At 38.1% G+C, this 11,863-nt stretch overlaps 2 protein-coding genes across 3 annotated transcripts; one reads left to right on the forward strand and one right to left on the reverse strand.

Moving 5' to 3' along the window:
* Positions 1 to 1,728: 1,728 nt before the first annotated feature.
* Positions 1,729 to 4,600, reverse strand: LOC106390691. 2 transcript variants are annotated; one of them, XM_013831214.3, is made up of 12 exons: positions 4,307 to 4,600; positions 3,958 to 4,132; positions 3,814 to 3,876; positions 3,622 to 3,727; positions 3,432 to 3,536; positions 3,277 to 3,353; positions 3,078 to 3,195; positions 2,920 to 2,992; positions 2,646 to 2,837; positions 2,450 to 2,570; positions 2,147 to 2,374; positions 1,729 to 2,061 (listed from the first exon to the last, which is right to left on the reverse strand). In XM_013831214.3, the coding sequence occupies exons 1-12, from the start codon at positions 4,378 to 4,380 to the stop codon at positions 2,014 to 2,016; spliced, it is 1,380 nt and encodes a 459-aa protein (XP_013686668.2). In that variant the 5' UTR covers positions 4,381 to 4,600; the 3' UTR covers positions 1,729 to 2,013. The 2 variants fall into 2 exon arrangements, with proteins under 2 accessions (XP_013686668.2, XP_013686669.2); XM_013831215.3 differs by having other exon boundaries at positions 2,147 to 2,368; positions 4,307 to 4,589.
* Positions 4,601 to 10,359: 5,759 nt separating this feature from the next.
* LOC125585855 (uncharacterized mitochondrial protein AtMg00810-like) lies at positions 10,360 to 11,328 on the forward strand. Its single transcript, XM_048755558.1, has one exon. It carries the CDS (start codon positions 10,360 to 10,362, stop codon positions 11,326 to 11,328), a length of 969 nt encoding a protein of 322 aa, XP_048611515.1.
* The last annotated feature ends 535 nt before the right edge of the window (positions 11,329 to 11,863 follow it).

An 11,863-nucleotide genomic window follows, 5' to 3' on the forward strand; every position in this document is an offset into this window, starting at 1 on the left:
AACATATACAATATTAATGAACAACTTCACATATAATGTTCTACAATATAGCTTTTCTTGTAACACTCGGATCAACAAACGGTTCTGCATCTACGAAATTTTTCGATAGACATGTTCTTTTCATATCACACAACCACAACAAATTCATCTCTTTTAAGCAATCTAATTTTTTTTTAAGCTTTGCATCATATAACATGTAAGAAACTACACTCTTTAATAATCAGACTTCAAATAAGTGTAAAAACTTTTAAACCCTTGATAAGTAAGGCCATGTGACGTCCACCTTATATTATTCATTGTAATGATTTTTTTTTAGTAAAAGAGAGAAGGAAACCAATATCTCACCAATAACAATGATTTTTACCAGCTGATACTATATACTAAAGTTTTAAAATTCAAATATAATCTGGATTCGTTTGCTAACAAGCATAACTTTCAGCTTATATACTACAAAATAAAACAGGTCCCATTTACTTTTTTCTTTATAAATATGAATTGGATCTTTTCTCCAATATTAATTTCTTAAGATGGTTGTCCCTGCTAGTTAATTCTTAATATATCAAAATGTGTATGAGTTATGGCCACTACACCTTTTCCATACACAGTCGTTGCCCGGGCCTGGTCTAAAATTATACAAACTTCCGATGGCAATGGGACCCTAATAACATTTCCTGAATGAATCTATTGCTTCGTTCTGAAACATATTTCTAAAGTTGACGTCGATCACACATGTCCACACTTACGCAATTTTCTTTCCTTGCTCATGTGAATTCACATGTAAGCGCGTTTATATACTCATATCCAAAAGTATTTAACTAAATTAATAATGTTGGAACTACACCAAAACTATATTTTTTTTATTAATTTATAGAGATATTAATTTGTCGATATACTAATTGAACCAAAAATTCGATTTGGGACTATAAAATTATATTATTTTATAGAGATTTTTAGTATACATTAATTTATATAGTATTAATTTAAATAGGTTATACTGTATTTATAGAGTATTTGTGTGCGTGTGTGTGTGATGTGAACATGGATGGAGAAAAGTTGGTCAGCAAAAGTATGTTACTGATAACCTAACATCTCCCCGTTTGTTCTTATTCGCATGTCTCAACTTCTTCTCCAAATTAATTCAGTTTATATATATATATTGATGTATTGTTCTGATTTTCAAGTTTTCATAATGTATATCGTCTGACAAAAAAATCCATCACCATTAGTTACTTTAATAGAGCTCTAGATTATGTTACAAAGATATGAAACCGGCGTAATAGATGCTTAATGTGGGAGTAAAAGAATTTTATTGTTGGTGGGTTAAATAAAAAAACAAGGGAAAAGAGGAAAACTAAGGAGCAACTAAAAAGTCCTTTACGTCCCATCCCAACGGTGCCCATTATGACTGTCAGTTGCTATTACAAGAAAGCAAGAAAAGGACTTAACATTTATATTGCCCCTTATATTTTTTTTTAATTGCGCACATTGACCCCTTTTATTGAGTGTATTCCAATCTTCATTTCTAGTTTCTATGCTTCTTAATTTTACCAAAATCTCTTTTATTTTCTACAACTTGTAACCAAAATATTCTTCAATCACGATTTTATCAGAATTGTTAGTTTGCTACGAGTCCTATCATCATTACTAAAGGCTAATCAGTTAGGTGGCCAATTATTCTTAACGCCCGACATAATTAACCAGCTTGATAGCGAATTAGTAAAGCCTGAATTAGCACTAAAATATTCATTAGTTAACATAACTTACAACAGTAGGACCACTCAGTGAGTTGTATTAGATTTGGTAACATATACCAAATCTATCAATGACACAAGGGTGAATTTTTCTTTTACACCCAAGACATGGGCAAAAAGAAAGCTTAATAGAGGGTTCGAAAGTTTAGTTTTTCAGTGGCAAAGAGTTAAACTAAAGCTAAAAACCAAAACCAAAACCAAAACCTAAAACTAACTAAATTTCACTTTGGAGACTTGCTGCCAACGTTTCATGTTTACCACTTCAATCGCTTCTGCATCCTTGAAGAAGATATGAGGCTTTGGTACGAACCTGTGTCAATAACCACAAAACAGAGATTAAAGACTAGGATCAAAGCAAAAAAGAAGACAAGTGCTTTTTTTATTTTTCTACTAACTTTTGATGCAAAAGGCCGAAGATCGGTGCTATTGATCTGACAAAAACAGTTTCTGAGAAACACAGCCCACATGTCTCTCAGTACTGGCTTTTCCTCAACCAACTTACTTGACAATAGCCAGTTCTCTGCCAACACCAACATCATGTAAGTTCTGAAAAGGTTGCAACTCTTCTCCTTCAGATTGATAGACATCAGCGAGCTCATCAAATTCTCATCGCTCTCCTGAGACTCAAAGACCAGAGTAATGTGTATAAACGCATTGACTCACAGTCTTAACTTGCTTTGAATTGGTAGATAGTTTACCTTATGTTCAAGTAAAACAACAAGCATTTGATTAGCAATGGTACTTCTCAAATGCTTGCTTCGGGCATCAACACCTGCTACGGACTCCACTATCCTCAAACAGTTCATGTCTTGAGGCACTCTGCAAATGAATCAAAAACCAGATAGGACAAACGGCACAAGGATAACGGCTACAAGTAAAAAAGGAGGTTCGAACCTGGAAGCAAGAGAGTTTGCTAAGTTCTTGCAGCTTGAAACCCATTCTTCCTCTTTGAAGGATTCAGTAACAGATATCAAGCACTCTTGTAGGAGAAGCAAAAGACCTTGAAGTCCGCGATCTAAGAGCAGCCACACAAGGACTTCGGCTATTTGTTCAAGTTGAGATGCGTTGAAAATAGGCTTTTTACATCTGAATCAATGAAGCAACAGAGAAGGCATTTGAAAATAGGCTTTTTACAGTTATACTTAAAAGGGAGTTTTGCGTCACAAACCTTATCTGACAACAAGCAGCAACAAATTTGAGCCAAGCTCTAATATTCTGAGGAGGACCTTGAGACTTAGAATCTTCAAACCAAAAGTTAATAGACTTCAGTGGATAGATAAGTCTCTAATAAAAAAAAAAACAAAAGGGAGCAACAAGGAAACTCACCTGCTTCAGGTAGCTCAACATTTTGTGATGAATTGATTCTGAACCCATATGATTCAAGAGCTTCTTTAAGTATCTGATAGTTCGGAAGCCATTGAATTTCAACAGGAGCTCCATTAACCTGATTAAACCACAATGTTTAACAACAACCAAGGAGTCAGTTTCAGTCTGGTTAGTAAAGAAGAAAAATGGATAGCAGTACCTCGTTTTGTGATAACAGTATGGAACACCAGAAGTCACAAGCAGAAGATCTCAGGTCTTCTTTTGGTGAATACAACACTGACAAGTCCCAGAGCATTGGGTTAGCCAGAACCTTTGTAATAAAAAGAAACTTGAAGAAAGAGGTAGACGACGTACAGATATCAAGCGTCCATTTGCATATGATTGTTTCCACACGTGCACACGTCAAGATCAGTTTTGTGAGCCAGCCGTTAGCCAGCAACCCCTCAAGAAATGCTGTTCCTGAGATTGTACATTTGGAGGCTACTAGTTTAAACCGGAGATAAGGAAAATCAATTAAAAAGCGATTAGTTCATAGAAAACTAACCATTATCTGGACTAAGATCCACCACCGAGTTTAGCTGACTAGTCAAAAACTCTTTCAACAAGTAGCAGTTATCGAGATCAGCAAGCAGTGAACGCGTTGGAGCTTTCTGTAATAATATAACATCAGAGACAATAACTATTAACAAACTATATCAATAACATTGGAATAAAACAAGCCCCCCCCACCCCTAACCTGATCTCCAAACAAACATAAACCCCACTCCTGCGTATCTTCTTCGCTGCATATCTCATTCATCTGAAAACAAGCAGAAATATTATATGACAAAAATAAACTAAAAAAAGAATGTGATTGATGAAATTTTACAAAGATTCATGCCTGATTGCGACAGTCATCAACAATAATGGAAAGCAAAGCTTCCTGGCCACGTTCATCATCATCTGAATCGCAAAGCTTAGAGGAGGCTTTGCGTTTCCTGTTTCCTCTGTCTATGAGTTTGCTCTTCTCTTTGTAAAAATCAGAGAGGAGATCATCCAACCCAATCACTTTCTTCCTGGTGTCAAAAGACAAAAAAAAAAACAATGTTGAGAGCTTTATCAACAAAGCTTGAGCCTTTTTGGGAATAACTTTGCCATTAATTAACCCTAAACAATTTATCTAAAATTGACAAGCAAAATCAAGAGAATTATCGATCGGAATAAGCAAATAAGAAAAAAGGGGATTTGACCTTTTCTCAGCAGATGGTGGAGGGTTAACAAGAGGATCTTCGTTCTCGAAATCAAGAGGCCCGTCCATATTCATCTGTGAAATTTGGGCTTCTTCTTCTTCTTCTTCGTTGAGACCAAAACCCTGAAACTTTTGCAATGTTGGGAAGCGCGAATGAAAGGTAATAGTAGTTGAAAAGGAAGCAAGCAAGGCAGTTCTGCCCTAAAATGCACAAACAAACAAAAAAATTGGAGACCAAAACCAATTCATTCATTCGGCTTTGCTTTTTTTCAGTTTTCTTTAGTTGATTTCGGTTAGGTTCTTTTGATTTTTTGGTTTGGTTTGGACTTTGGAATAAGGTAATTCAAATCATTTCAATTCTCTTCTTTTTTTTTTCGGCAAATCATTTCAATTCAGATAAGAAATATTTAAAAAATTAAAAAATTAATATAATCAATATTTTAGATATATATATTCATATTTAAAAAATTCAGCGATTCATTTAGTTTATTATTTGATTCTAGCATTTTAGATATAAAAATATAGAAATCATTTAGACATTTATAAATGATTCGCTTCAGTTTGTTACTTTTTAGTAGGTTTTAGTTTGATTTGACTATTATGTTTAAAGTTTTTTTATTTTGGATAGTATAGCTACGGGGATACTAATCTCTCTCTAGCTTTTTCTCCGACTTCTTTCTAAAAGAAACTTCCGACCAAACTTATTTGCTCTGGTGGCCGTTGGCTCTTTGCCGCCGGTCACCATAATCTTTTAATTTTGTTTTTTTGGCTTTGTATTATACTTTCCTCTTCGCTTTGGCGACTAATATATTCGCGGTGGCGATAAATAATATTCGCAGTGGCGAATTTTTGTTGTATATTCAATCTAAATCGAAGCAAAACTTCATGATTGTGTTTTGATGTTCTTCGATTGAGATTGATTTAGTATCTATGATTCTCCTCTTTCACGGTGGATCCTTAAATCCCATTCGTTTATTATGGAGTTCTCTTCTTCTTTATTGGATTTGCATGTACTCCTTTCTTAAAGGAGTCAATCTTCACTCTCTTAAAGATGGAGCTAAAGAATAGGCTCTTGTGTGAAGTTTCCTAAATAGAAATGCGGAGATGATGTTGGAGTACCTGAATCTCATCCTCCCTATATCGGAGATGGTCCGATAAAGATTTTCTATTGATCAATTGAGTAATCCCATAGTTATTATCCAATGAAGATGATGGTGGATTTCGTTAAAGCGACGGTCGGATGAAAGGCATGAGATCGAGAAGCTCAAAGCTCGTTGGTGACCATGCCAGAGCAGTCAGTTATCTGCCGCCGGCGAGGTATTCCGACTTCTTCTCATCCCATGCGGTGGTGTGACAGACGCGTGTCAAGTCCAGAAGCTTCATTATTCATGCACAGTAGGATGAGGACGCGTATCACGTCTTTCCCGTGATGAAGACGCGTATACTACTTGCGTGGAACTCGAAGAGCCTATTGGATCATGAAATGGGCCTAGTGATTTTATTTTATGTCGAGATTGTATGATGAGATTTAAGCTTGATGCTTCTCTTGTAATGGTCTTTCTAAATGAAAGAAACAGTTGACAAAAAAAAAAAAAAGGATAGTATAACTACACTCAGAGCCGGCCATTGTTGAGTTTATGAATATAAATAATCCGGCCATATATTTTCAAGATTCTCTTTTAGTGTAGTGGTGTAGTTTCATTTGCTGGAATTATGTGTTAGTAACTTGGGTTTGAATCTTTAGTAAAACTTGTCATTTTTATATTTTTCTTCTCTGTTTTTCTTTATAGGCAGCTATTTTTTAAAAAAATTGCTTCTAGCCTTACAATTTGTAGGACCGGCTATGACTACACTGAATCCTGATCTACATTAGTTATAGAGATGTGAAAATAAACTTTGACCGGTAGACCAATTATGCCATTTTCCTTTTCTTGTGGGGTTTTTTAGTTCAATTCAAGCAGTTTTCGATTTATGTGAGTCAACCCGTAATAGGTTAATGGTGCACGAGTCAAACCGCATAAACTGATGATTTCTGGAGAAGCCGATATCTTCAATTGAGATGAGTTATTTCTACAAAAGCTCAACTGATGTTGACTCAACTGATGTTGATAAACAAATTCTTCATTTGTATCTTAGAAACCTTCTTCAAAGCTACACGCACAAGAGAAATGCAATAAAAAAACTCATATACAAGGTAAATAGAAACTTATAAAAAAACAAACAAACAAGGTTATTACGGGATATATACGACATATATTCTGTACATATTAGTTTGTGATAATTATGTAAATATTCTTTCTCTAGATCCTGTGAATTAGGTAAAACGGTTTGTATATATACTTTGGTCGATTGACCCATATCAATACAAAGAAATCCTTTATATGATACTAGGTTTCTTGACATGGTATCAGAGCTCTAAAAGCACAAAAATCTTTCTTTTAGCTCCTTATTGATCTCTTTGATCTTCTTCATTCTTTGATTTTCTTTTTTTTTTTCTCTTGAGCTATGGGAAGTAACGACGGCAAAGATGATTCTCAGAGTTCCTCCGGGAAGACTGCAGGCTCGGAGTCACGTGTGGAGGTACGAAGACGTACGATCTCACCGTACGATCTCTCCTCAAGTGATAATCCCGGCTCTGTCATCTCTCAGCCATTGCTCAAAGGACCTAATTACAACGAGTGGTCTACTAACCTGCGCATGGCTCTTAAGGCAAGGAAAAAGTTTGGTTTCGTTGATGGTTCAATTCGTCAACCAGGTTCCGACTCCGCCGATTTGGATGACTGGTGGACCAACAACGCTTTGGTTTTGTCTTGGATGAAGCTTACTATAGTTGAATCTGTTCGTTCCAACCTCTCTCATCTCGAAATCGCTAGCGACTATTGGGAACATATCCACAAGAGGTACTCAGTTAACAACGGGCAGAGGGTTCAACGCATTAAAGCAGAACTCGCTATTTGCAGACAGCATGGGTTGTCTATTGAAACTTACTACGGGAAGCTGATGCAACTGTGGACTTCTTTGTCTGAGCATCGCATTACCAAGAATTGCGGCTGCGCGGTTGGTCAGAATCTTGAGAAAGAAAGAGAGGAGGATCGACTTCATGAGTTTCTCAAAGGTCTTGATGAGTCTCTCTATGGTGCGGTTAAATCGAGTCTCCTCTCACGAGATCCTTTACCCTCTCTCGACCAGGCATACAGTGTGCTTCTTCAAGATGAGGATTCAAAACACACAACTCGTGTGCTAGATGACCGAGCTGAAACAATGGCACACGCTGTTCGTACATCCGCTGGCGTAAGCTCTGCATCTTCGCGTGGTCAGTTTGTTTCTCGAGAAGAAAGAATGAAGCTGCTTTGCTCTAGTTGTGGTCGCAAAGGTCACATAGCGACAAATTGTTTTCGCAGTTTGGGATATCCTGATTGGTGGGGAGACAGGCCTCGTGGTCGTTTCCAGACAAGTAATGGACAAGGAACCTCGTCGCCTTCTTCCCGACAGCCCTCAGCTGCACCTGCTCGCGTTAATGCAGTGACCACTTCGACACAACAACACTCCGCCAACACACTTACTGCCTCTGATCGTGTTGGACTTACTGGATTAAGTGATGAGCAATGGAAGACGTTGGTGACACTCTTGAATGAACATAAGCCAGCGTCGAATACATTAAGCGGTACGTCTTCTGTTTCCTCTTGGATTGTTGATTCTGGAGCCACAAACCACATGACAGGAACACTTGGTTTTCTCATTGATATACGAGATACTGCTTCTTTACCTGTAAAATTGCCTGATGGAAGGCTTACACTTGTGACACAAAGAGGGACAGTTATTTTAAGTTCCCTACTTACGATTCAGGACGTTTTATACGTTAACACCCTCCAATGCCATTTGATATCGGTTTCTCAGTTAGCTCGATAGAAAACTTGTATCTTTCAGATTTCTGATAAACTTGGATTGATTCAGGACCGCATTACCAGGACGCTGATTGGAGTGGCTGAGCAGACAATTGGACTTTATTTTTTGCGAGGGATGGAGTTTGCTGGGGCGATTCATCAAGAGAAACCTGTTACTCCGGATTTGTGGCATCATCACTTAGGACATCCCTCTCCTGGTGTTTTGGATTTACTACCTATTTTTGTTTCTAATGATAGTGGTTTTAAGAATAAGGTCTGCGACACTTGTATTCGCGACAAGCAAACTCGTTGTTCTTTTCCAAACAGTTTTAATACAACAAAGTCATTATTTGATTTGGTGCATTTTGATTTGTGGGGTCCTTACCGTACTCCATCTCGCTGTGGTTCTCGTTACTTCTTGACCGTCGTTGACGATTATTCTCGCAGTATTTGGCTTTATCTCTTACCTTCAAAGCAAGACGTTTCTGCTACAATTCAAAACTTCATTACTATGGTCAAGCGCCAATTTGATACAGATGTGAGAAAGATTCGCAGTGATAATGGCACTGAATTCATGTGCATGACGTCTTTCTTCTGAGAACATGGAATTATACACGAGACTTCTTGTGTCGGTACGCCACAACAGAATGGCAGAGTTGAAAGAAAGCACCGTCACATTTTGAACGTTGCTCGCGCTTTACGATTTCAGTCCTCTCTCCCTATCGAGTTTTGGGGGGAATGTATCTTGACTGCAGCCTATCTTACTAACCGCACACCGTCTAAGTTGCTAAATGGACAAACACCTTTTGAAAGACTCTATCTTCGATCTCCTCCTTTGACACACTTACGGGTTTTTGGATGTCTCTGCTATGCACACAACCAAAACCACAGAGGAGACAAGTTTGATTCACGCAGTGTGCAAGGTGTGTTTATCGGTTACCCGACTGGTAAAAAGGGGTGGCGTGTCCTTAATCCCGACACAGGAAAGATATTTGTTAGTCGTGATGTTGTGTTTTGTGAAACAGAGTTCCCTTATGCTAATCGTTCGATACTTCACACTCCCAATATCACACCTATCGCTGACACTTCTGCAACACCAGTTAATGTTTCTCTGCAAAACGAAGAACCTAGTCCTGACCCTGAACCTGATGACATAGTCGTTGTTCCTAATACTACACCTGTTCTTCCTGATGCCACACCATCGTTGTCATAAAATGATATTTCTTCTCCAGCGTCGAACACATCTGGTACACAAACTGATTTATCTCCTACAGTCCCTATGGATCTCTCTGACATGGAAGGCTCTCTCTCATTACCTGCGTTACCTTCTCCTACTACCGTTCAGGACACTTCAGTTTTGCCTGACTTACCTACTGATTTGTCTACAGACATAAGAGCAGAACCACCTGCCCCGATCCAGGAGTTGGGTCGTGGTCTACGGAATAAATCCTTACCTGCAAAGCTTAATGACTATGTGCTCCATACAATTTCGCCCCTTGTCACTTGTCAAGCGACTGCACCTTATTCACTGGAATTTTACATCGATTGCTCCAACTTCTCCGAAAGTCACTGTGCTTTCCTTGCTGCCATATCTTCGCTTGCTGAGCCTCGTTCATATAAACAGGCGATCCTTGATGAAAACTGGCAAAATGCGATAACAATAGAATACGTTGCATTAGAGGACAGTGGAATGTGGACAGTGGTAGATCTTCCTCCTGGCAAGCACGCCATGGGCTGTAAATGGGCTCTTAAACTCATGTTTCGCGCCGATGGAACCTTAGAACAATATAAGGTGCATCTCGTCGTACTGGGAAATAATCAGGTCGAAGGTGATGACTACGATGAAACCTTCGCCCCTGTTGCAAGGATGACAACAATACGCACTTTCTTACTGATCGCTGCATCACGAAATTGAGAGATCCATCAGATGGACGTCCATAATGCTTTCTCACACGGATATTTGAAAGAGGAAGTTTATATGCGACCTCCTCCAGGGTTCTATGGCTCTGACAAGAACAAAGTTTGTCGTTTAAATAAGTCTCTCTATGGTCTTCGTCAGGCACCACGCTGCTGGTTCGAGAAGTTATCTATATCCTTACGAAATTATGGGTTTTCTCAGGGGCCTCCCGATTACTCTTTATTTATTTTGGATCACGGTTCAGAGTACATCATGGTGCTCGTTTATGTGGATGATCTGATTGTCTCTGCAAGTAACCAGACACTTCTTGCTTCATTTAAAACTTATATGAACAAATGCTTTCATATGAAGGATTTAGGTATTTCCAAATACTTTCTTGGACTTGAACTCGCAAGGAGTCGTACTGGTATTTATCTCTGCCAAAGGAAGTATACTCTTGGGATCTTAGAAGAAACAGGTCTTCTTGCATCTAAACCTGCTACGTTTCCAGTTGAGCAGAATCATCGTCTAGCCTTGGACAAAGGTCCAGATTTTAAAAATGTTGCCGCTTATAGAAGACTCATTGGAAGGCTCATCTATCTGGCTGTGACTCGTCCTGATCTCTCTTACTCTGTTCACATACTGTCTCAGTTTATGCAAAAACCAAAACATGCTCATTGGGACGCAGCGCTCCGAGTTGTTCGTTATCTTAAGGGAAATCCAGGGCAAGGTATTTTGTTGCGAGCTCACACCGACTTACATCTTACGGCTTGGTGCGACTCGGACTGGAATGGATGTCCTGTTACTCGTCGCTCTCTTACTGGTTGGTACATTACTCTTGGTGGCTCTTCGATCTCTTGGAAGACACAAAAGCAACCAAACATCTCTCGTTCGAGCTGTGAAGTTGAATATCGTGCGATGTATTTCACGGTTCAGGAAATTATGGGAATCAACAACTTATTGCGCGCATTTGGTATCCCACTTAATAAACCTACTCCTCTCCATTGTGATAGTAAGTCTGCTATCTACCTTGCTGCTAACCCGGTCTTTCACGAACGTATGAAACACGTGGAGAATGATTGCTATTTTATACGTTACGAGATTGTCAAAGGCACCATTGCAACGAAGCATGTTTCGACTCATACGCAACTAGCAGATATTTTTACCAAGGCCCTTGGACAAAAGGAGTTTCACGAGTTTCTATCCAAGTTGGGAGTTCTTGATCTTCACTCTCCAACTTGAGGGGGGGGGGGGGGTATTACGGAATATATACGACATATATTCTTTACATATTAGTTTGTGATAATTATGTAAATATTCCTTCTCTAGATCATATGAATTAGGTAAAACGGTTTGAATATATACTTTGGTCGATTGACCCATATCAATACAAGAAATCCTTTATACGATACTAGGTTTCTTGACAAAGGTAAAGAGAACACTTTTTGTTGCTTCATAAAGTAATTTAAGAGTTTGAATCAATTAAATTTAACCAAGAATGGGAATTTAATTGTTTAATGGAATTACTAACCACTGTAATTTAAAATAGAGGGTTTCCTATGATATACACATATAATAATTTTTAAAATCATTTTTTTTTTCTGAACAACTCATATTTTTATTTTAAAAGCTAAAATTTAATTGACATTTCAAAGTTAGGCTACTCCTATGTAATTGTGACTTTCAACATCTTCCTTTCATAGGAAAATCACAGAACAAATTTATTCGGATAATACAAGCTTTGTGGAAAATGAAAGAAGAGCATCAACAAGTTGTG

The sequence above is a fragment of the Brassica napus genome, chromosome C4 (assembly GCF_020379485.1).
Source record: "Brassica napus cultivar Da-Ae chromosome C4, Da-Ae, whole genome shotgun sequence".
NCBI lineage: Eukaryota > Viridiplantae > Streptophyta > Magnoliopsida > Brassicales > Brassicaceae > Brassica > Brassica napus.